This window comes from Melanotaenia boesemani, chromosome 3 (genome assembly GCF_017639745.1).
Source record: "Melanotaenia boesemani isolate fMelBoe1 chromosome 3, fMelBoe1.pri, whole genome shotgun sequence".
Lineage (NCBI taxonomy): Eukaryota > Metazoa > Chordata > Actinopteri > Atheriniformes > Melanotaeniidae > Melanotaenia > Melanotaenia boesemani.
Window position 1 is genome coordinate 21,438,957 of NC_055684.1, and position 26,616 is coordinate 21,465,572.

General features: G+C 38.1%; 1 protein-coding gene across 1 annotated transcript; it reads right to left on the minus strand.

Moving 5' to 3' along the window:
* Positions 1 to 334: 334 nt before the first annotated feature.
* Positions 335 to 22,903, minus strand: smarcd1 (SWI/SNF related, matrix associated, actin dependent regulator of chromatin, subfamily d, member 1). The gene is made up of 13 exons (XM_041980737.1): positions 22,679 to 22,903; positions 17,610 to 17,788; positions 15,408 to 15,450; positions 14,687 to 14,809; positions 14,221 to 14,343; positions 11,924 to 12,040; positions 11,709 to 11,810; positions 11,423 to 11,584; positions 10,073 to 10,170; positions 8,212 to 8,347; positions 5,382 to 5,504; positions 2,394 to 2,495; positions 335 to 1,902 (listed from the first exon to the last, which is right to left on the minus strand). The coding sequence occupies exons 1-13, from the start codon at positions 22,862 to 22,864 to the stop codon at positions 1,849 to 1,851; spliced, it is 1,548 nt and encodes a 515-aa protein (XP_041836671.1). The 5' UTR covers positions 22,865 to 22,903; the 3' UTR covers positions 335 to 1,848.
* Positions 22,904 to 26,616: the final 3,713 nt, after the last annotated feature.

Consider the following 26,616-nt stretch of genomic DNA (forward strand, 5'->3'; position numbering starts at 1 on the left):
ACTCACATATTGACCTCTGTTGCTCAGCCCACAAAGGCATCTTCCTTACAAATGTGATAAAAATTTAAAAGGGAAATAAAGTCTTCCCAACTGTATAAGATTTATCGGCAGGAGCATTGTTACTTTAAAGAAATCATCCACCAAACACACATTTCCTTAATTTTTGTGTCAAGTTTATATCAGATATTTAAAAGCATCTTCATCCCCTCCTGTAAAATAGTTTGTGCCTAAAAACATAAATACTGGATTAGAAAATAACTCGCATTCATTTTAGAAACAGCTCAAGTTAAATTATTTTGCTGTAATACAGGAATGATCATTTAAGATGAATACATATCTGCCAGATAATTTGATAAGGAAAAAAATCTTCAGCTTCCATCAAATTCTGACCAATACTAAGATAGTTTTAAAGACTTGGAAACATAAATGTTTTACATACTCTTTATTATAACATAAGAACATACAGAAAAATAAGTTTGGTCCATGAAAAAAGTCTGCAGTTTCACATAATTCTACCCAGTGTTGCTTTAAACTCATGTTCCTGCCCAAATCTATTAGTGTATTCTTGAATATTCTCAACTCATGGCAAAGTTTCAATTACTTCCAAGAGGGAAACTACTACAAAATCCACAGATGCCTGGTCTTCGGTCAGTGTACGAAGAAAACTACAAGTTTTCAGATTTGCTCTGCCACGTGCGTTTATGGCTTCTCTGCACATCAGTAAAATCACATAAAACTAAAAACGCATAAGTCTGAACTCTGAGCCTGAAGGCGACATAAGGCTGCCGTACAGAGAGGTGGTATGTTACATGTGACGGGCAACTTTACGTTGTTAGGAGCCAAATCACCCCCCTCTGAGAACAAAGGCTGATCAATATAAATACTGCTTCAACTATCTGCAGAGTATACAAAGACTTAAGAAAGATATCAGCCAGTTTTAGTGATACAGGTCAACTGAACATCCATCTGCATTTACCTGCTTAGTATTTACAAAACTATAGACTAGAGGTACTCTTACAAGCTACTTCCATGGTAATTTGTACTAGCTAACAAGACAAGTACTGGTATAATACATATTTTCAAAACAAGGATCATTGATGGCAAGAACAAGGAAAAGACAAAACTAGAAAACTTCATACCAAATGACAACATTAACAAAAGATAATTGCTTTGCCACAGCAGCGTATGTCAAGCTGTGTTGGAGCTTTTCATACACTGTGACAGTTAAAAAGCAATGACAACTAAGTACGAAGTGACATGTGAACAGTTAACAGGCAGCAAAGAAATCCAACTGATCACAAACACAATCACAATCAATAGCAACCTAACAGGCAAGCATGTGGGGGCTGGTTTAAAGTGTAAATTGTAGTTTTATTCTCCAGAAAATGGAGCCATAGAGGGCTCAACACATCTTGTTCTGTCCCAAGAAAGTACCACTTTAAAAGTTTCAAGATACAATCTGTCTTCTACTTTTTCATGTGTACAATCTTTTGTAGAGACAGTGTTTTTAAAAATTAAAGGAATGCTTTCAGACTAAGATATAATACTGGGAGGGAGAAAAAATAAAGTGTGCTCAAAGCTGTGCTATGAAGAAGAAAAAAAAAAACGAATTTTCCAGAAAAAGTCAAAGTATAAAACCAAACAAAGTTGCAAAGCTGCAAGGTGGAAAAGAAAAGCTGACATTTTAACAGTAAAGTCATCAAAAATCTATTTCTCTCTAAGTTTGTCAGAAAACTGAGCAATTGTGTTTGAATGTCTCACACACTCCCTCACACACACACAAACACACATTAGTTGTCCTCAGCAGAACATCTTGTCGCATCTCTTGCTTAATGAAGACAAACTTCTTCAGGTGTTTCTGATGCCGAGCGCCTGCTCCAGCTCCTGGCGCCTCTGCTGGACCTGAAAGATGTTTTCAGAGAAAATTTAATCTCCAGGAGATCCCGTTGCGACAAAGAAGTCAATGACAAGCATGATGGAGGCAACAAGGCAACGTTCTGGCTACGTTAGATTTATCTGAAAAACTCGACTCAAATGGTTATTTGGAATGACTCACTTCTTTTTTTGCACTAAAACCAAATGCCTCCCGCATGGCTACACCCAAAGTGCTTTTTATTTCCCTTGAAATATACTAATACTACATTGATGTTGAAAAAAAATCTGTTTTCTGAAACTTTAGGAACAAAATCTACAGAATGATAAAAATGATTTCGTCTCAACACAAAGTTCAACTGATGACAAAAGTCAACATAGTTCACCTTTTCAGGACTTACAAAAAAAAAAAAAAATTTAGTTGCAGAGGTGGAAAACCCTCACAGACAGCATGTCTTAAAATAGAGAAAAAAAAACAACAAAACATCAAATCTGAGAGGAAGAATAAAAAGAAAAAATACCTTGGAGTAGAAGTAGCGACAGACGGCCTCCTGAGCCCAGGGCTGGTAGTAAAACTCTGCTCTTCGCTCCTCTTCTGGGTTTCCTACCACATCTGTCATTGTCTGTAAACAGAAAAATGTTACTGGACCAGAGTCCATCTCAATGCGTGCTGCAGCTAGAAAGGAGCACTGTAGGTTCAGTGGGCTGAAGGCTGAAACTGTTCCATTTTATAGATTCAGCTGAGCAAACACTGAAGATGGTTGACAGCTGCTCACTCAGCAGACGTTTGAGAGCTGGGGGAGATGAGCATATGTTCAGCCAAACATGTCAGCGCTTATTTCATGCTCTTCTTTGACTTTGCGCTACTCTAGTATACCTATGTCAGAAGCATTGTTTTTGGCTGTGGAGCTCATCTTCCCAAAGTTGAACATTAGATGTGAACCCCAAAGTCAGTGATACTGAAAACCACAACATGGCCAAGCACTAAGAAACTCAAACATGAGTGCAAAGACTAAAGACCCATTTATGCTCGATGCAGAAGACGGATACGCAGAGAGCCTGTTTTGTCCGTCTTCTGCATCAGTTACGCGCATAATTTGTTCCGTTTTCAGGGAGCTTAGCTAGCTGTTGCTTGACGCAGAAGACGGAGCAATACCACCGGAAATCGTGGGGGCAGTGCTGAGCAGAACAGCTGATGTGACAGCGAAAGAAACAAACCAGAGAAGAAGAGAAGCTGGAAGGGAACAAAAACAGAAGAAAAATGAAGATGAAGACAACAACTGCAGAAATTGCGCAAACTTTTGAAGAAAGACTGTATGCGAGTGTTTAGGGTGTGTTGGGCGCTTGGAAACAACTTTATAGCGACGCATCACTGCTGCCAAACGTCTGAAACTGAGGTCGGCTCGCGGGAGAGAACTCTGAACTTAGCAGAGCAGCCTAGTGGAGGAATTAACAACCATTGCAACACAAAAAAAAAAGAAGTATGAGGATGGCGATGTTTGAAACGGGCATTGCTATTTACTAATATAACGGAGCACAAATGGGCCTTTAATGCAACATGTTATTGACTCAGGATCAGATGTACCAGAAGGCATCTTCATTCTTGTTGCTTTCATAGTGTTTATTCAAAGCATTTACAGCTAACACTGTACTGCAGTAACAAAGCAACTGTCCTGGTTAAAGTAATGCTTTGTAAAAATCCACGATACAGTGCCCAAAAATTTGCTCTTCTTTTGCCTCCTATTCTTCAAAGTAAGTAAGCTTGGGGTTATACCCATGGAACACCCTTTGATTCACATTTGGGGAATTTGATCAACAAACAGGCTTCTGCGCATTCCTCTAAAAATTAATGAGTATGTAGCTCTTGTAAATGACTCATTATTAAATGATAAAATGAAATTATGATTGGTTTAAAGTAGGGATGAACATATTGTGAAATTTTAGGCATATAGTGAGAGTTAAAATAATTATTTAAACGAATGGCCCATAGCTGGTACAGATAGTTTGTTAATTTTACCCTTAATGGCAGGGAAGCAGTTAAACATGCCTTATAGAAATTAACTAAAAAATATTTAAATCTTTCATGTTTATCTCTGAATAAGCACAGTCTATCATTCAAATATTATCCAAAACATACAAGAAATACACTGCCATTGGCTGATGTTTGTCAACAGGCAAACTGTTAAGCTGAATCTTAGCCAATACTGATGCTGGAGCGATACATCTGCACATCTTTAACTGAATGTTAGCTTAAACTGTGAAGGAGTTCATCATCAATGGAAAAATACAAAAAAAGCGGAAAATCTAAGACAAAAGTGGACTAAACTGTTTTTATTGTTGAAACACCTCAGATTGTGCCAGAGATTTATAATACTGCCCCCAGGAGGCAGTAAAACGTTACAACATGTAAATATGGAGCAGGTAAACGAGAACTGATGTTAACTTGGATAACTGGACATATGTTTTTACACATGAGAATTCACAATGTGAACTTTTCAAGCTGAAAAGAAAGCAATTCCCATCTGAAAAACTCATAACTTTTTGATCAAATGTGACTGATTGAATGCCCGAGTGTCTGACTTGAAGCTCATTGGGCCTCTACACACCACAGGCTGAACTTCCCTTGCTGTGACTAGAATCTCACCTCTTAAGGTGGATTTATACTCGCACGGCATCTGCGTCACCGCCATAGGAAGGGCGTCGCTCCACAGAGGCTACCTCTTCCAGACCTGACGTGCACCCCTGCTACGCAGATGGTTATGCGGAGGTACTCCCTTGTGATTGGTCAGTTTGGGATCACGTGTTGCCGGATATCTGGATCTTCTCGCTGAATTTGTCAACAATGCTCTGGTGGGGGGGTTGCATCATTTTAGACTTGCTTTCAAACTTGATGAGCACCAAAGATCACAAGGGATGTGCCAAGTCTTCACTCCTCAGACTGTCAAAATCATACAAAAGTCACAACAATGTCCACTGCCACATGCAATGGTCCACTGTGTGTCTTTACACCCATTTGTGCAGTGATATTCGCAGCATATGGACATACATAAAAGTCCTGTTTTACCCATGTTGCTGCATACTTATCAAAGGAATCGTGGGGGGATTTCTGTATTTCCAACCTCACAGATGCAAAATGTCTCTGTTGTGAGGGTGCGCTTGTTCGCTTTAAAAATGATAGTATCAAAAGATTTTTTTCAGATCCTGCATTCAAATCTTTGAAGGAATTTCAATGCAGAAACTGGATTTACACGTCTGCCGTTTCAGATTTTTGATCCACAGGGAAATCCATTGTATATCTGCACATTCATGCAAAAAGGTGAAATCATCCTTGACTCATCTGGATGAAAATAAGGATGAATATTTTTTGGTTAAAGTATAGGAAACTGAAAAAAATCCTTTATAAACCGAAGAGACAAAAGCAGTCATGAGAGTTATAAGAACTGAAATAGCACAATTCTGCTGTGATGAAGATAAAAGATGCAGCTGTAGGTCATGAAGATCAAACTCACCTTGAAGTCCCTGCACTGGGATTGAAGCCAGTCATTGATAAAGCCCTGAGGATCTCTGGCAAAGCTCAACATAAACTCTCTCTGGGTCTTCAGCTGGTTGATGGTCTCAATGGTTTCATGGATCTGAATAAAATCAAGATTTCATGATTACAACAGAAGCCTCATCACTTAAAAGTAATTCATAGCGTATTCACCTGCTGAGGTTAACCAAACAGGATAACAAAATGACTGAGTATCTGAAGACGAGTGTTCCCTTAACAACCATCTTTAACTGAAGAGTTTTGTAGATAAGTGGTCTCAAAACTGTTACATCAGGGCCTCCCTTTATTTACTTTTTCTTCTTTACAAAAAAAAGAAAAAAAAAGCACATCTTTTGTACTTGTGTTACATTAATAAATCTTTTCTTCAGTTGCTTCAATAACTGCTTCGTCTCAAACAGACACCAGCACTTGGGAAAAGAGCAGAGTTGGGACCAATCCAATGTGTCTGGGTTTAATATCGATGTGATTCCTAGATCGAATATCGGGCTGAATTTCCACGATCCACCACCCTGAAAACAGCCATCAAGCCGAGCTGTAAACTTCCAGCAGACAAGGTGAAAACTGAAGGGATTAACCCACTGAGAAGTTGCTCCAATTCAGTCAGTCTCTATCCATCTGTCAATTTAAATTTTGGAAAAGTCCTCTAGCTGAAATCTCCCACGTCATCCTTCACAGCACAGCATTAGCAATGCTTTGACTAATGAACATGAAACTGTGTAGCAGTCCTGTTTATAGGATCTTTAAATTGAACAAAAAGTTGTTGCTAATCAGCTCCATGAAGATGTTTCAGCCAGACTGAAAAGTAGTTTCTATGACCAGAAGTCCTCTTCAGCATAAACAACCCGGTGAGCCAACACTGCAGACCACAATCTGTCTGCAACGCTGTCGAACTACCTGGTGTTCCCTGAATTTTCGCATGCGTCATGCTTCCTTTTCAACACAGTCTCTTGGACAGTAAATGTTAAAAAAGGAGTTGTTACTGCTATAATATAACTACATCTGTTTTTAAGCAGCTACAGACAGTGGCCTTCATTTTTCAAACAGATGTGGAAATGAGCGCACATCTGATCGCAGGAATGAACTTATGATTAGATTCACGTGTGATTTATGAAACATTCGTATCTGAACGATCCCAGCATAGGAATGATCGGGTCTTGATAAATGCAGGGGCTGAAATCCATCATCATATACTCGTTACGCCCTTAATTATTTGTGGTCCAGAGGCCTCGCCCAGTGAGGTCAAACCATGTTAATTTACATTAGCTAAGCATTATTGTGTTCAAGGTTCTAATATATTAAATCAATTTTTAAAGCATACAAAACTGAAAATTGGTAGCATATTTCCACTTGTGCATTGCATGGGAAACATTAGCCTACTGATTAAATAAAGCACTCCTACAACTTTTAGATATAGAAATGACAGATCAGCTCCCGTCTCCTCCGTGTAGTCCCCAGTGGAGGCTGGGCAAGGTTCCCTGGGTACCAAAACAATATAAAAACAATGCCGCAATGCATCTGCATAGGCAGGAAAGAAGAAGACTGCTAGACGGCAAACGTGTAAATGACAAGTTTTAGAATTTAATAACATTGGTCCAATATCCAGAACAACACAGAAAGGTTGCACGGCTAAACTACAGTTTACTTCTAAAGTCCCTGCAGGAACAGGGTGTACATCAACAATCTTTCTTACTGAACACAAAGTTAAAAAAGAAAAAAAAAAAAAAACAGAATGGCGCCTGTAACGTGTAAACAACCTTTGTGTACATTGTTGAGATATCAAAGAAGAACTTCACAGAGGGATGTCCTTCAGCAGGATGGCTTTGTGGCTTATCAACATGATTACAGCCAACCCAGCCAAGGTAATGACTGCTAGCAGGGGGTCAAGAGGACCTGGATGACCTCAAAATACAGAAAGTGGGAATAATTGCTCTCACTAGGCTCACAAATTGGGAGAATCAGCATGGTGAGCCAAACTGAATAACGGTTAGATATGTAAGAGACAAAAATGAAAGGGGGAAAAAAACATAAAAAAATAAAAACTCTTTTGCACCTGTAATGGTTTCAAAACCACAACAGTAAAGAAATATTTACACAAACTGAAAAGATCTGCATCTTAAAAACTGCACAGCTGAATAGCAGGGATGCACCAACACCGATACTATGCGCACATACTCTGTATTCACAAAAAAGTGTTCCGATAAAACAGAATCAATGTGGGAAAAAATGGGATGTCAAAATTAATACGTTAAAACAAATCGATATATCTGTGGAATTGACACGTTAATTTTTTTAACACAAACAACAAAGTTAAAATTTAAATTTGGCTTTATCTCAGCAAGAAAAGCTGATTTTGGACATATAGGTGCCTTGTAACAGCACTTAACAAATCCACCAAAAGTCACTTGATCTTCCTTATTAATGAAGATAGAGATATTTTTCAACCCTCATATTTGAAGTTTTTTATCGTTGAGTGTCCAGAAACAAAGTTATTACTAGTCCTATCGTCAAGAGTCAAACCCCTTGGTAAGTGAAGCTGGTGTAGGTGCCTTGTCACAGCTGTTAACATAATCCACCAAAAAACACTTTATGCTCCTTATCTATGAAGACTGACAGTTTTCAAGCTTTACATCTATGGAGGACGGCAGCAGGATGATCCATTTGATATATCACAAGTACTTGTACTCGGTTTGAAAAAAATGTGGTATCTCTGCAACCCAACAAGAACAAAAATTAAAACTGGGAAAAATCTGTAAACAAAACTGTGTGTGACTGTAAGGAAGAGCCTGTACCTTATTATCCAATCCTGCTATTTCCTGCTGACTTGCTGTAGAGAGCAGGAAGGAGTTCATCTGGGTCTTCAGAGTGTCGTCCACCTCTACGTCAATGTCATAACAAGCAGTCTTCTTTTGGTCATTGGGGTCCACACTAGTGAAAAACAGTATAAATAGTTCAGTTTTTTCTTTTTCCAAAAAACACAATCTGTTTTTCATTTTCACAAATGTGACAATTTGTTCATTTTAGTGTTTTATAACTTGAAATCCATTAGTTCAGTTTTCAAGTGGTTTTCTTTTATTTCTATGGAGAAATATTTTGCAGATAAAAAATACTGGAGGTGTTCGTTTTGTTAAAACAGCATTCCTGTCATGTAGGTGGCTCATTTAAAGATAATGTAAGTCATGGATTGACTCATATCAAGTACGAATTTATTCCAAACTGTGATAATTGCGCACTCTCCCTGCACACTTCTATCCTTGTATATTTTCACACTACAAAACATTTTGTAATGTATTGTAATGTAAAAGATTCTTAAATAATAATAAGTATGGCATAAATACAGATTTGCCCCCCAAATGAGTTCTAATGAGTACACATTTTCAGCTAAAGTCTACTCAAAGTAAAAACCCTTCAACCACTTTACATTTTATTTACTTTACAGTATTTGTTTTAGTTAGAGAGATAGGCTATCAGATTAAAATGGTGTAGGGAAAAAAGGGGTTTTATGCTTTCTGTAGTGATTCATACTTTCCATATAGAAAAAATCAGAATATATATACATGTATCTACACCCCCAGTATTTCCATTGTATTTTTCTAATTCATTTTTTAATCAGAGATTTATTTTAAATTTTAGTCCTTAGTTTGTTTTTTTAAGTTTACTGTAGCTTTGTGAAGAGAACTGCTCGAGAACGTGGTTAACGTAAAACTATGCTGCACATATAACAATAAACATCTTGAATCTAAATGAGCAGATGTGTCCGAACTTTTGATTAAAACTATATATATCCAGGAAAACAACAGAAACACATAGGAAGCACTATGTTTGCCATTCATGATATATTGGACATCAAGTAAAGAGTATCTAGTGTCTAAACCAAAGTTTTCTTAAAACATGATGTTTTTATTCACAGCAGCCTAACAAATGTGCTGTGTTTGTGATGGATGTAAGCAAGTACAAGTGATCTTATAAAGAATTCTCTAGGTTTATTCAATGTGGTGGCTTCACTGTATTTACACTATGGAGCACAGCGGTTTTAAGCTTAATCTTAATCACACCAAATTTCAGCAGTTTTTATCTGTTTATCTGTAAAAACACTGAGGGAATGCACCCAATAATAGCAGGAAAAAACAGAGGGAAAAGTTTTACAGGACTGACCCTAATAAATGCCAACCCCTTAAAATCCTTCAATCTTCACCTAAAATGTTTATTTTTTTTTTAATGGATAAAAGACTTGTTGTAGACTAACTATTTTTCTGATGTAACAGGACTGTTTCTGCAGTATCATCTGCTACTGGCTGCAAAGATAAATTGCACTGGCGACTGGTCTGAAGGTTTACTGAATCTACAGTCATGATTGTAGTCTGGAATAGTAAGCATCATGCAAATCTCAAGAATCTGATATTTCCAATGGTGTATAAAACATGTAGGTACCTGGAAGGTAGACTGAGTAAAATACATATTTGTCATGTACCATCCGACTTTAGTACCACTGTGTTAATGGGGCTAAGTTACATGGCTGCTGTAACTATGATGGACACGTAAACTAAAGGTTTTCATTTTAAACAATGTATTTACATTTAGTTGCGATCACATAAATGTAAAACAAAGAGTCTTATTTGTGTTTTAAGACCAGCTTCAACAATTTTAAATCACCTGATCACATGGTTGATGATGATTGGTTCTGGGGGCATCAGCAATGCATGTAAGCGCTGTGGGATTTCAGAGAACTTCATTCGCTGGGTTTCAAAAATCTGTAAATGAAGAAAATCCAGTTATAATACAATATGTGTAATATTTAGTCCTACAAAAATTATGCAAAACTTGCAGTGCTTTAAAAATCTAAACACATAGGACTGAAGCATCTTCCACTGGTGGACTAGATCAGGGACCTCAAACTACGGTCCTTAAGCCCCACTGCCCTGCAGACGTTCTATGTTTCCCTGCTTCAACACATCTGACTCAAGTCAATCGCTCAATAGCAGAGTTGTGCAGAGGTTGTCAGTGGTTCCATGCTGTTGTGTTGCAGCATGGAAACACTGAATACCTGCAGGATAGTAGGCCTTGAGAACCAGAGAATCACTGGACAAATAACTATTTATATAAAGATTAGGAAGCTAATATTTGACTGTATTAAAAAAACTGTGCAAATCAAATGCAAGTCGTCATGTAGTTTAAACATTTTGAGTGAGGTTTAGAAAAACAGTATCTATTTCACACATCAACTTAGCAGGAATCCAACATGAGCCTTCAATAATCTTCTGTTTATCTTGACAGTGTGGCCCAAAAAAAATAAAAAACCCACCAAGAAAGCAGACGGGGATTCACAGAGACCGAGTTGCCATACAAGGACAAACAGAAAGTAGGAGATGGACTGTACAACATCAAGAGAAGGCATAAGCAGGACAACTATGAGTCTGTTGATACTTTCAACCACAAGCACCAGCTACAGTGTATGCTCATGTTTAAAGAGTTTAATTTAATGAACATCATATCAGGAATAAGGTTGCCAAGATACTAAAATTTCCAACTAGATACTAAGGATGGTGCTTGATACTCAATACTATTTAATACTATAGAGGAGGGAAAAAATGAATTATTCTTTTAATCAAAGTCAGAGCACCACAAAAAAAAACAACAAAATCCAGACATTACAACAAAAACAGACTAATAAATACAAGAGAAGACATTAACAGTTTAAAATAAATGCATTATTTTAAAGCTCTACTAGCTTGTGCAGAGTAGAGCCCGGTCAATAATAGCCCTTTTTAAAATAACCATAATCAGACCGGAGTTTTGCAGATTAAAAGCTGACATATTATTATTCCTCATAAAATGAATGTTGGAGCAAAGAGCATTCTGTCTACAGTCTACATTAAAACGCATTAATATCTGACTGTAAGCCAGAGCGTGAACAGCCAGTAGCAACTTTGCGCAGTTTTTTTTTCAGGCTGGTTATGGAGCAGAAGAGAACTCTGCTCTTCCAGCTGGAGGACGAGTACTCACCTGCTGCAAGTATTTGTCACAATTAATGAACTCGCGCTCATGTGGGTCTTGGAGTTTGTGGGTCTTGACATACTGCCAAAGGGCCTGAATGATGACAGGTCTGGTCTGGGTGTGGATACCCAACATACGGGCCAGTCGGGGGTCCAGCTTGAACTGAGGAGGCTGTGTGGTACAGAACGAAGATGAAAAAAAAACTGACAATTAGGGCAAGGGAAATCCAGTATCACATACAAACCTAACATGAAGAAACTTAACCAGTAAGAAGCAGAGTAAACTCAACATTTACCTGGTAGTCAAGCATGAGCAGGACGGTGCAGCGAACACTCACGTCACCGGGCCTTTTCACCTGGAAACCATCAGTCTCCTGGGTGGTGGCAGTCCTATGCCACTGAAATTATAAAGCATTTTAGGAACAGGCGTAATATTTTAGCATAGAAAAGAGCTAAACAATCAAATACAAGTTGTATCAGTATATCCATAAATTAAAAAAAATTCTCTTACTTCCACCAAATGATTATCTGGACCATACAGGTCTTTGTCCAATTCAATCACTAAGGACTTGAAAAAGGACGAGAACTTCCTCTTTTGCTTGGTGGCTTCATACTTGGACACAGCCGTCTGGAAGCAAGATTAAATCAATCAATGAAAGCAAACAATGTTTAATAGACTCTTAATCAGCCATCCTGAACAGTGTGGTCTGCTGGAGCAGCAGCAACACAGAGACAGAGAGGAAGAAGCTGGACAAGGTCATCAGTAAGTCCAGCTCTGTCCCGGGCTGTTCTTTGGACTTAGTACGAGTCCTGGCAAAACTAACATCTGTGTAGGACCATACACACCCTGCAGGACGCCCTCTCTGCTCTGGAGAGCAGCTTCAGTGACAGACTGATCCATTCTTGTTGTGGATGGAGAGATACTACAGGTCTTTCAACCCTGCTGCTGTCAGACTTTACAATGAACACATGTAAACTACGTTCATTCATTCATTCTCTGTACCGCTTGTTCCATTACGGGTCACGGGTAAGCTGGAGCCTATCCCAGCATTAACAGGTGAGAGGCAGGGTAAACCCTGGACAGGTCACCAGTCCATCGCAGGGCCAACACATAGGGGACAAACAACCATTCACACTCGCAGGGAGAATTTAGAGTCATCAATTAACCTAACATGCATGTTTTTGGATGGTGGGAGGAAGCCGGAGATCCCGGAGAGAAACCACACATACACGGGGAGAACTTGCAAACTCCACACAGAAAGGTCCCCACCCTCAAGATTCGAACCAGCGACCTTCTTGCTGTGAGGCTGCAGTGCTAACCACCACACCACCGTGCAGCCCATATGTAAACTATGTTTACATATTTATATATGTTTATGCACATATGTATGTATTGTACATACAGGTATATCTAACAAAATTAAAAATATGAAAAAAGTCAATATTTTTTGTCACTCATTTCAGAAAGTGTAACCAATATATTACATAGATTCATAACAATAAAATATTTCAAGCCTTTATTTTTTAAATTGTAATGATTATGGCTTACAGATAATGAGAACCCAAATTTAACTGCTTCAGAAAATAAGAAAATAGTGAAAAAGTTCAATATTGGACAGTCACAGACAAACTCCTAAAAGAAGGTAAGCCACAAAAGTTCATTGCTAAAGAAGCTGGTTGCTGTATCGAAGCATATTCATAGAAGGTTGATAAGAAGAAATAAGTGTGGTAGGAAAAGGTGCACCAGCAAAAGAAATGACCACAACCTTCAGAAGATTGTCAGGCAAATGCACAGAATCCACATTGCCTGAGGTCCAGTGTGAAGTTTCCAGTCAGTGATGATTTGGGCTGTCATGGCTGTGTTTTCTGAAGTCCACAGTCTACACACAAGCTACCATGAAATTTTCCAGCACTTCATGCTTCCTTCTGCTGCTATGGAGATGCTGATTTAATTTTCCAGCAGGACTTGGCACCTGCCCACACTGCCAAAGGCACCAAAAGCTGGTTGATGGTGTTACTGTGCTTGATGGGCCGGCAAACTTGCCTGACCCGGACTCCATAGAAAATCTATGGGATATTGTCAAGAGGAAAATGGGAAACACCAGACCCAACAACGCACATGACCTGAAGGCCGCTATGAAAGCAACCTGGGCTTCCATCACACCTGAGCAGTATCAAAGGCTAATTGCCTCCATGCCACACCACACTGATGCAATAAATCAAGCTAAGAAGGCCCAAACAAGTATTTGGTGCATAAGAATAAACATACTTTTCAGAAGTTCTGTTTAAATATAACTTTTATTGATCTTATGTAATTCTAATTTTGGTTTTCATGATCTGTACGCCATATACATCAAAATTTCAAGAAATAAAGTCTTGAAAAATTTCACTCTATGTGTCAATCAATATATGGGTCTCACTTGCTGATATGGGTGACAAAAAATATTGACTTTTCATTTTTGATTTTTTTAGATATCCTTGTAGTCACCCTGTCAGACCATATTTTCTGTATAATATTTTTTATTTCTGTGTGTTCTCTTTTGATGTCACCTGTGTGCTACTGCTTACTGCACCTGAACTGTTGCAACAATGCAATTTCCCCACTGAGGGACTAGACTGTCTTCTTTGTTTTCTTTTCCTGTTCTTGGTCCTAGGTCAATGCCTCCTGACAAACTCATTTGATATGTTAATTTTTAGCAGTTAAATTGGTGCTTTTCTGGGAAAAAAATAATACTAAATTCAACCATGACAAGTTTCAAGTACATCATAATAATCTGACAAACTCAAAATTCAGATCATGATGCTTACATCTTCCAGCAGACGCCCTTCAACACGGAGCTCCCATGATGCAACTGTGCCCTCTCCATCTTCAGCATCCGGCTTTGCAGGGTTGAAGGTGTTGGATATAAAGATCCGAAGCTTTCTTTTTTGCTGAAAATCAATCAATTAATCAATCAATCAAAACTTATGAGTCAACCAGTACAGTTTTTCTGTCTGCTGCAATGACCAGCAGAGCTACACAAATGCTAATTTTTTTGTTTTTGAAACACAACAAATAATCATGCAGCTTCATTTAAAAAATCAGTGTAAAGCTTTGCAGAATAGCGACATCCAGTAAAAATGTGTGAGACAGATGTTAAAACGTGTAAGCTAGCAGTGAATTACATTTCAGTAAAATGTCCATTTAAAGGCAACAGAAACCTCAGAGGCTCTGAATGAACCTAATGAACAATTTCAGGTCTGACTAAGAGAGATGGTTAAAACAGAAAAGTACCTTTATTGGCCTCTTCAGGGCCTCCTGAATGTCCAGCCTTTTGCGCATAATGGTTTGGTCCAGCTTTCTCTCAAAAGCCAGGAGATCCATGTAAGCCTGAGACTCTGGGACCAGTTCCCTGATCTGGGACAAACAAAACCAACTGGTAAGCACAGGTGCAGTGTTCAGCAACTACGGCACAGAACTAAAAGAAAAATATTGTCTTTTGTCAAGTAGGTATCTGACAACGAGTTATCAAATTGGGACAGTTTTGTTTGATTTGCAATCACTGTTAATTGGCACATGTAACTCTGCTCCCTGATTTTAGACGTTCTCTTTTACCATCTGCTTCCTTGACTCTGCAGTTTGTGTGCAGTGTCTATGACTGTCAAGACACAAAGTTTTAGTTGGCTATTCTGTCTTGATTTAAACATATAGAAGCAGGAGAATAACAGCAGCCACAGGAGTGAGCTTCAGCCAGCAGAGCACTGTGCCCGGTCATCTTGAGAGAAAACCCATGCAAAGAAATCAGCTTATCACACAGGCCTGCTCATACTTGCAGCGGATCTCAGACAAATGGTTGGAACAGTCTCCCACTTTAGATTATTTAGTGGCAAACCCAAGCTATTTGCCGGTTAAATTAATCAAATATTTTTTCTGAAAAATGAACACAGCTGACCCATATACATGAGGGAAAAAACAAACATGTGGACAAGTTAATAACATGGTCTTAAATACTCACCCGCTGAGGTAGAATTTTATCAGCCATCTTCTTCTTCTTAGTGCTGTAAATACAAATGATTAACAAAATAAATACAAAAGACAAAGAAGCCAGTAAAATTATATCAGCCTGACATTTACAGTTTAATACTTGCACTGGACAAATCCACAGACACACCATGGGTCATAAATACAAAAGTAAAGACTCATTTTGAAGTTTGGCATAGGATCAATAATTACGCAGGGTTTAGATCTAATGTTGGAGGTGAAAGACTCTGAATTAACAAGAGGCCGTTATAGTTGAACTTAATAGTGTGAAAAGAACAGCTGGTGACTTTTTTCATTAAAGCTATTTTGATGTCAGTCGCAGTTAATTTACTCATTTCTGTAATCCACCTCAAAAATGGAAGTTTGGAAAAGTTTGGATGAATGGATGTAAAAGTTTGACAAATTGGGAATATCTGTTTTTTTTTTTAACAAATATTTTACCAAGCTAGTGAAGTTATTGTTTTATTCAGCAGCTTTTGTAATGGATGTTTAATTCCAGGGCTTAAAGTAATCTGGCACTGTCGGATTTCCGGCTTGCAGAGTTTTTGCGATGGAAAAAAAAGAAAAAAAAACTAATAAGTTTATGTGCCCTTATGTGGATTTTTGTCATGTTGAGTTTATCTATGTAGCTTTGCCCTCAATTAAACACATTCATAACCGATCAGAAGCTGAGCTGGGTCTTGGAAAACGTGTGGCCGAGAGACCCAGCTGCAGTTTAAATCTACACTAGACCACAGATTGGTACGATGGAGCGGAGATCTTGATGAATAGCTGTAAACGATCAAACTACGGTATGTTAGTTTTATGGGTGGATGAGGGTAAATTAGTAAAGCCTAGTTATTATCTGTAATTTACGTCACACATTTTCTGACTCTCTACCTGTCGGCTGGTGGGAGTGTGCTCCCCTATGTGTGCACACGCATGTGTCTTTGCACATCGGGGCGGAGGAGAATTGTGAACGACATGCCACCATTTAAATAAAATAAATAACATCAGGCTGATTAGTTTTTAAGCAGTGGTGTTGACCGTGGATGAAGAAATAGATTAGCTCTTCTCCAACAGCCAATGGAGATCAAAATAAATACAGACACAATAATTAATAATTAAATAAGTGTACAATTGCAGTAATCCATTGTAAAGAGCTGATTTCTGTTTATTTTGAATATCTGTCAACCAAGCTAGTGAAGTTTTTTTTTTTTTACCCTCATTTTCAGCTCTTTTGTTACTTAGTTATTTTACATTGGATTTTGAATTCCTGATTGAACTGACTGAACTGATTTCAAAGATGTTTTGTTCTTGTTAATTTTTACTTCTTGTTTAGTCAAGGTTATCAAGCTATTATTTTATATTAGGTGTTACACTCCTACTTACACTGACTGAATCAGGATAAGTTTTGTTATATATTATATTGTACATGTTTGACTAAACTTGTAAAGCTTATTTAAGAATGCGGTACTGGTGCACAGTTGTTAAGTAAATTAACAAATCAGTACATTTATATCTTTTTTTTTTAAATTAGGAAAGAAATTTCTAATTCAAGTCTGATGTTGCCTTGCACAAAAGGATAATCTCAGTCTTTTCCATACAATGCGACATAATTTGTTAGGTAATTCAGCGATGTTTCTACTGATCTGGAAATAAATCTCAGATATCGGTAATGAAAAAAGTGGATCGGTGCATCCCTAAACTGATATGTATAATAATAATCAGCAAAACAGTCAATAATATTCTGTAAAGCTGCTGTTTCAGAATTGGTTTTCTCTTTAGGGAAAATCATGTGACCTCTCTATTCGGATTTGAAATAACCATACTTTGACAATAAAGCTGACTTTGATTTTATCTGTATCACAGCTCCAAACTACAATTTCAAAATATACCATGAGCATTTCTGATTCATATTTATCTAATTATAATTTATGGCAGGTGTGACACTGAATGTTTATGTCCCTGTTTTAAATTAGAAAGGGGATGGGATTTTCAGCTGGATTCATTATTGTGAGCTCCGGTGACCCGCTACAACAATTTACTCATTTTAACACAGACTGGTGCCATTTTCTCAGCTGTCCAGAATCACTACAGACAATATTAACTCTCTAATGCACACAACTATGATTAAGTTTTAAGTACTGATCTTCTGTCTGAAGTGAGCAGCATTACTGATTGAGTAGGAACTTACTGCTGGTTGCGGTTCTGCTGCTGCTGAACCTGCTGAATCTGTTGAGGGGCCGGTCTCTTTCGAGACGGGTCCATCACACCAGGCATCCCAGGCCGAGACACAGGGCTGCTGCCGTATCCTGGGGGCCCCATAGCTGGTCCCTGTGGGGTCATCCGACTGGATGGAGGCATTCCTGGCCTCTGCAGAAAGACAATTCAAAAGGACTGTTTAATACAGCTTCTTAAAAAGAGAAAAGAAAAAATAGTTCTTTGTTCTTCTTTAGTGTCAGTTTCTTCTTTCATGAGCTGGTTTACAGCCCTCTAGAGTGCTGGGCAATTCTGCAGATGTTTAGCAAGATTCAGTGGTGCCTGCCATTTTCACTCTAAGGCTCGCTGTGCGTGACACCATCTGGTCTGGGTACCAACATACTCTCCATGTTTATTTTTTAACTTAACACTGAATGGACAGGGATTTTAAGGAAAAGGGCACAGAGGACACAGGATGTAAAACAGAAATTATGCTGGAAAAATGGTGGTTTTTCCTTACAACACCTTGTTTTTGTTGTTTTTTTTAAATAAATAAAAACAATCAAACCTTTCCATTGGACTTGACGAAGCCTCACACAGAACACTGTTGTTTTTTTACTGTGTTGTGTAGAGGATGTGAAGAATTGTCCACTATTTTCAGCATCTTGTGCAGCATTTCTGGACAATCAGCTCCAGAGTTATTCCCCAGCACAGAATCGGCCTTCTTGATCTGTTTGTTCAGTCTCTCTAAGTCTCTGGCACTGACACTGCTGCTCCAACAGGTGCTGCAAAGTTGACTGCACTTTCCACAACAGACTTATAGAAAATATGCAACATCTTGGTGCCGACATTGAATGATCTTAGCGTCCTTAAGAAGTACAGTTTACTTTGTCCCTTCTGGTAGATACTTCTGTGTACAATTTCAAGTTTAGTCTTTTGTCTACCTCAGTGGTGCAAAAACTCAAAACTCAAAGCATGGACCCCCTTCCCTACCTTGTGCAGAAACCATGCTTTGTTTTATGCTTTCAAAAGTGAGATGTGCACCATAAATTATGTATTCTGGCTTAGTCCTGTCCTTCAATAAAGCCAAAGTTAACTTAACAACATATAGCTTTACTATTTTTTTCTTCTTCTTAAAATAGGGACAATGTGTAGACATTAATCACCATTGCTCTGAATGTTCAAAGCCTCTGGGACCCCCTTAGCTCTTTAGGGCATCCCCTTTGGGGTCCCAGACCCCAGGTTGAGAATTACTGGTCTAGCTGAACTCCAAGGTACTGGTAATTCTCCACCTCTCCTTCTAGGATGTAAACAGTGTTTTGTTTTGTTGTTTATGTTTACTGAATCTCACTAATGTAGAATTTCTAATGTAAGAGATTCCTAAACACATTTACAGCAATAACACCAAGTTTATGGTATTTATGTCGGCTGACATAGCTAGTAATGTGAGACGTGGAAGCAGGTGAGAAAATGTTCTAAAACTGCCTGACTTCCAACCTAAAAAGCAGCTTTCTCCAACTGTACCAGGCTGTAAATTGATGAGTCTTTTGGTACAAAAGATTTTAAATCAGTATGTGAATGAGTCCTTTTTATTACCAAGGCTGGAGAGAGAAACAGCGGGGACAAATAAAACAGATTAAGTGGACTTTAGGACAGACATGAGATGCTATTTGAAGCTTTGGGTACTTTGAAATGAAACAGGATTTCTTAGGGCTTACACATTTGTGACTCCAATCTGATGCTGTTTGGCCAAAGTGTTGATGAGCTTCTTAAATCCCGGGTTGTTCATCGTGTTAACTGAGCACTGATCTTATATATATATATATATATATATATATATATATATATATATATATATATATATATATATATATATATAAAACAAAACCTGAGCACTGGTCTTTGGCAAGAAAAAAAGTTATGTTTGTTTATATTGTTTGTTATCTCTCTGTGTCTCTGGGAGCTGGTGGATCATTTAGTTGAAACTCACAAAAATTAAACATTTTTCTATTTTCTTGTGTCACGTCGCAAGCCCCTGTGTGCATGTCTATGTGAACAAGCGCAACATTTCACATGCACAAATGTCGCCTTTCGCTTTGCTGGAAGAGGGCAGCAATTTTCACATCATTGTGCAAGTTCAATACAAAATGAATAGAGAAGGAGTGACGTCGCTGCCCATGTGTCCAGCCCATAACTTGAAAGGTGTTTGCAACTCGAGTTGAATAAAATCAAAGCGGTTGGGGCTGTGGGAGGAGTCTGCAGCAGAGCGCTGCAAGGGCTGCTCGATTTGCAACTGAAAACAGCACAAGACTAAACTAAGAAGGGGCAAATAATCGGATCATTTCATTTGTATGACTGTTTAAAACCCAGATCGTAATTGAGATTAAAATGTGATTAATTGCCCAGCCCTAGCCAACATGTACCACAACGTCAATGCAGTTTTCCAGTTTCCCTCACTAACAAATTGTCCTTGAAGTATGCTGCTGAAGACTTAACCACAGGTCTCTCATAATGACAGTCTGCTCTTGGCACATCTAAATAGCACATTTGCAGCTTAAACTGCAAATTTAGTTTTACAACTTGTTTAGAAGGTTGAAAATGCCCAAAAATGTCAAACCACTTTCATATCAATTCATTTGAATCCATTCAGATATTGTTTAAAGTACATTGCTGTACATATTAAATTATTAGCACATCTTTATGTAAATGCACAGATTTTAAACTCAAATAACTAGGACATTTCTAAGCAAATAAAAATGTATGCAGCACATCAAACTCAAAACAAATGTTTAAATCCAAATACTGTTATCATTTTAATTTTGCTTTTTAAAAGAAAAACTAGCGATACTTTTTTGCATGCCTCCCTAACAGGCAAGGATACAGAGCAACAACTTGACTAACTCACCAAGCCATGTGCTAGGAAATCAAACAGGCGACTTCTTGTATTCAGCTGCATGAGTGGAAGGAGTAGGAGCTAAATCACAAATCTCTGATTGCAGATTTCCTCCAGCAGTCAGCCCAACAACTGAGACAGATGAAAGCAAAACACATCTCCTGATGGAAGAGTGACTGATTTCAACAATACAGCCCGTCTTTTCCAAACAACATGGTGTAGGGAGAAAGGGACTGCGTGTCGATCATTTAATGCTTTTTACACTGTTCACCAGCATGACCTTGGTTTTCCAGGAGCTGGAGAACTGCAGTTTTCAGAGTATGAAGCCTCTTTTTTGACTGTGTTGATAAAGGCTGTTTGTATGAGTGAAAGCAGCCAAGGACAGTGGAGAGAGGTAGAGAGAAGAAAAAAAGATGCAACATCTTTTCACTGAAATAGATTTCATAATTCTAATATACTTCAACTGCTACATATTGGTGATAAATGATTTATCATTTCCATCATGATACAAATACATGAAGCAGACTAGATCCAACACAAGTTAAGTTCACCTAAAACAATTAATCTTGATATGCACCCAATGCAAAATGTGCAAACACACACAAGAACAGCAGCTATGATATTTGTGTCCTGCAAAGAGATCTAGTGTGCATATCACTTAATATACAAAACTTACAACTCTACCACTTGATTATAAGTCGAGAGTAAGTCACAGATTTGGAACACGATGTTTAATGTCTGTTTGCGCTTCCCTTAGATCTCCATGCCAATTTAGGAAATGGACCTTGAGTCTCTAATGTATGAACAACTTCAGAAATGACCAATTGTGGTATATTTGATTTCTGTAATACTACAGAATGTGGAATTTTTCAATCAGAGGGAAGGCTCTGATATTTTTTTTTTGTCTTCATCTGACAAAAATTTTAAAAGTTTCCACACCTGAAAATTTCTTTACACTATAATCAATAATTTAAAATGCCAATGTACACAAGAAACATCAACTAGTGATGTTCATTACATATGAGTGAGACAGACTGCAAACATATTGTACATTTATTGAATGTTTTAAGAGAAATCTGCACATACTTTATATTAAATTAATATATTAAATGACAATGAATACCTTCTGCGTGGGATAATGTATAATTTTAGACTAACATCATTTAACATGTTTTTCCTCTAATTAAACAGACAGACCTTTTTCTATTTATATAGACGTGCAGTTAATACTTTTATCCTCTATGACCAGTAAATACTGTTTATGCTCTGTCTGTTCTTTATTTGTGCTCTTTTTGTTTGGTTTTACTTGTTTTTACACCACCACTCAAAAACAAATTACTTGTATGTGCAAACTTACTTGGCAATAAAGTTCTTATCCTGATAAGTTACATTGTAAGTAGACTAAAATACCAATTTTGATCAATGTTGACATCCAGAAGCCTCCAATTATGCTGTATGTCACTGAAACAGCAGCTCTGCAGCATTTTTTTTTTTAAACCAAACAATTATTATTGTATAACACCATTTTCAACCGTTCAAGTGACTTTCTCAAATGGAGGTACTAATTTTGCATCTGGCATATGGAAAGACCAATCAGCGTGCGTCAATCTGAATACACTTTACACAGGATACAGTCTTGCCCTTGTTTTGACTCTCTTACATTAATGGTCGTTTTCTTTCAAGAATCTTTATAGATTGAAGACGAGGTCAGTGTAGACTTTTCATTCAAAAGCAGACGTACAACTTCTGACTTCAAGAAAAGCAGAAGGCATACTATCACCAAACCGTGGTATCTACACAGTGCATGTTTGCTTTATTTTACTGTCTGTAAATTAGTCGAGCCCTTTTGATATTTTATTAGTAAAAACCATTGACCATAGCACCGTCAACAGTTAGCAGCGTTAGCAGGCTAAGCTAGTTGGCCGCTAACCCTAATGTTAGCAGGCGGGAGGGTTAGCAAATTCAAACATGTAACAAACTCTAATAGTTATTCTGAGGGAGTAGCTGAAATGTTTCAGAGGGATCTCCTATTTCCTACCAGCTTTTCAGTTAGTGTTTACTGTGGCTCGCACAGAGACAAAGGTTAATGTTAGCCACAAGTGACAAAGCAGCGGTGAGCGGCTTTGTTCTAGCGGACTTGCTAGCGCAGCAAAGATGGAGCGATAACTCACCGGGTAGCCAGGCCCGGGCATCGGAGAGCGGTACATGTGGTTCTGCGCGGCCGACGATGGTCCCATTCTTCCAGAGGGAGTCCCGGGCCCCATTCCTGGTCCTGCAACAGGTACAGGCGGTCCAGGTCCCATTGCTCCACTACCACCACCCGTTGGTGCCGACTGAAACCCCCCTCTAGCCGCCATCTCCTCTCCGGATGTCGCCACCGGTGGAGCAGGCACAGAGCTACCGCGAGAGTGAAAACGAGTTTTGGGTGGCGTAAACGATGCTATAGCGCCCTCTGTTGTTGAATTGCAGTACTGCACTAAAAGGTGACTGCAGAAAACACATTCAGTAATGAACATGATTACTCATAGTCTGATCAGTGAATTCTAGTTATTTAGCAGACGTTTTTATCCAAAGAATTTTAACCAAATGAAGAAGAAGCTCATAGATACATACTGAAGTATTCCATACAGGACTGCAACTATTTATAATTTAAATGATCAGTAAATATGGTTATTCATTTTCTTACAAGACTTTTTTTCTTTTTTTAATGGTATACCTATCTGTAATTAATAACAGTTATTTACAATTCCATTAAGTTAAATATTAGCCTTTGGTTATCCTTGCATACGCAGTGTGTGTCTCATCTGTCTATTCATTGTACCTGCAATGGATGGGTGACTTATCCATGGTAAATCCTGTTTCTTTCCTGGTTGCAACTTTGCTGGTTCAGCTTCAACCCTGAGTTAGTTAAAAAAGATATGGGAAACGAATGGCTGGATGGTTATCCACTTGTTAATTACATAAATTACAGTCATTACTGTTTGTACAGGTTTTCAATTCCTATATTTATGAAATTATTTATTAGATAATCATTCCTTACAGTGTGAAGAAATTTGAGATCTGGTGCTGACAGTTACCTTTAAAGGTCAGTTAACTGGTTAACACAATTAATTTACTTATGTGTAATTTAAGTTTCATGTGATGAAAAAGGAAAAGTAAGTAAATTAGTCATAACATTATGCCCACCTATTTGATAAGTCTTTCTCTTGTCTCTGAGGAGTCAGAGTGTGAACAAAAAACATCCAAGGGTGTCCTGGAGTGCCTGGAACCTGAATGTTGATATCAGAAAGTCCACTTGATTAATTGGGCTTGAGCTTGTTTCACACAGATGCCATGACATATCATCAAATTGATATGAAGGGAGTTTGGAGACCAAATGGACATCTTTACCTCTTTTTTGTAAGGGTCTACTACTGTTTAGGTGGCATAGGGCCATTTTACACCACATAATTCAGAAAGTTGGATTTTTTACAAAAGGGTATTTAAAAAGCTGTTACTTAAACAAAAAAAATGGGAGAAAGAAAATTAACCACAAAGTGGTGGTCTGGTTTGCTTTGGTGACTGAAAGCAAGAAAGTTCCATGTTCAAATATTGGCCAGTATGGAGTTTGCGTGTTCTTTCTGTGTCTAAGTGGGTTTTCTCAGGGTACTCTGGCTTCCTGCCACAGTTCAAAAACATGTATGTTGACAGGTGATTCTAAGTTGACTATGAATGTGAGCTTACATGGTTGTTTTCAAGGGAAAAAATAAACCTTGTGTGGTGCAAACATGTCTCATCAGACCAAAAACACACAGTGAAGACCAGTGGTGATGTTCATCAGCAGCAGGGCCTGGGAAACTGGTCAAAATTGAACACATGATAGGAGGTTAGAAAAAAAAATCATTCATATTCTGGTCCCTTTGCCTGGAATGAACTACAAGGAGATCTTAAGGGTGCTTGTTTTATGTTTTTTTTTTTGTGATTGTGATACAATATGTGTGTTGATTGTCTGCTTTTAATGTGCCGCTGCCTGTCTTGGCAAGCACACACTTGAAAAAGAGATTTTTAATCTCAACTGTATTTTCTTTCTGGATAAAACGAAAAAAAATTGACAGTAACAGAGTTTCAGTGTTCAGCATGACAACAACTCCAAGCAAACAACCAAATAAAAACTTGAGTTATTTAAGGAGAAAATATTTCAAATGCCTTGAAATGGTTTAATCAAAGCCCAGATCCCTATCCTACAGAGAATCTCTGGTCTGATTTAAGAAGGGCTATACACCACCACAAACAAACAAATTCAATTAATTTTTAGATCGTGAGGCAAATAAAACAATAAAAATATAAAAGGATAAAATACAAATGTGTTTCTATGTTTTCATGTCCGGACAGCATCTTTATCTGGTGTCCTGTACAGCCAAGCATATGTCATTCTATAATAAGTAAACGGTCAAAACATGCTAGTGTGTTAGATGGCAGCAAGATGACCCTGTTTTAGTCTCATTAACTTTAAAGTCACATGTTCTTTTTCTATATGCTCACTATTGGACAAAGTTATCATACAAATCAGACTTTATATTTTCTTTGATCACAGCAGGGACTCATCAATTAGTGAGCTAGCTCCTTCCATGCTTATTAGGTGATCTAAATCACATGTGCAACACCTCCATATGGCATGGTATTTGGACTGACATATGACCTTCTTTGAATGCATTTCATTATTATAAAACTTTGATCATTTGATCAGACTACAGATGCAGATAGAGGGAGTTGAATCTCTGAAGTGGCTTCTGTATTAAGTAAACACAAAAATGAGCTGAGCAGCTGGAGTCATGCAGCAGAATCACATCCCTTTCTTGTTTCCATACTTTGATGTCATTTCATCCCCCCCACACCAATTTGCATGGAGCTACAACAGTCCAAAACATGGAATCCCATCTGTTTGCATAGTCTTGTTTATGTTTGATCTGAATGGGTCTGTGTGAGTGCATTGGATGGACGAGGGCTGATACATTATGGTTTTGGAGCATTGTGCAACAAAATTCTCATTCATGTGACTCAAAGGTATCTGATGCACCATGCTTCCAATCTCTGCAGGGGGTTTTGCATCCTCAGTGGGTGATTTAGATTTATCTTCTACAGACTTCTCCACAGGCTTGATAATGAACAAAATGAATATGTGTTCATACTCAAAACAAATGAAAGACTAACATAGGGTTGAAGCCTAATACAGCATATTTCAGGGGTGCAAGACTTGAATACGTGACAGTAATTAATCCTCTTAACGAGCCAAATGTAAAGTGGAGCTCAGAGGAGCCGGCTGCAGCCCTATCTATGACAAAGGGCTGAGCATCCTAATTACCCAGCGAGATCTGACAGGATAAATTTATACCAAAAACGTGACTCAACTGGCATGCTGCCATTACTGCAAGAATGGACATAACCCACAAGTTAGTTAAAAATTCTATTTCAGTATAGATACAGAAATATTAATTAGCCCAGTGAACAGACAAGAATAACTGGGTTAGATGTGTCTATTTTGGGTCAATAGGTGTTAACAGTACCCAGCAACAAAACAAAAATTTAAAAGAAAATGCGCCTATTTTGACTCAGTGCGCCTGTGTTTTAAATTGTCATTGGGAAGAAGTAGTGAGAATATATACTCATAATAAAAACAGAGATGTCAAAAAGCGCAAATAGTGTTTCAGTAGTGTTGCACAAATGAAACCTGAGATAAAATCTCTTATTTAATGTTGGTTTTTTCCCGTTTAATGTCTTTTTTCACTCCTTTCTCAAACCATCTGTCTTCCCTGTCCAAAATGTGGAAACACTTAGGATCTTCCTTAAACACAACATTCCTGTGCTTTTCAAACCCAGTAACACATTGCGTCTACCTCACTGTGTTGCTGGGATGAAATACACTATCCCACCTGAAAGATGAAAACCCAAACACAAGATGAGTGGAGTTGTATATGCAGACCAGTACAGTAACACAGACAAATACATAGGAGACCAAAACACATCACAAGTCACAAGTTGGCCAGGTATGCCAAATGTTTTTTATTGGTGAAATATCTGGCCTGCAGGCAGACCAGTTCAGCATCCAGACTCTTCTCCTGTGAAGCCATGC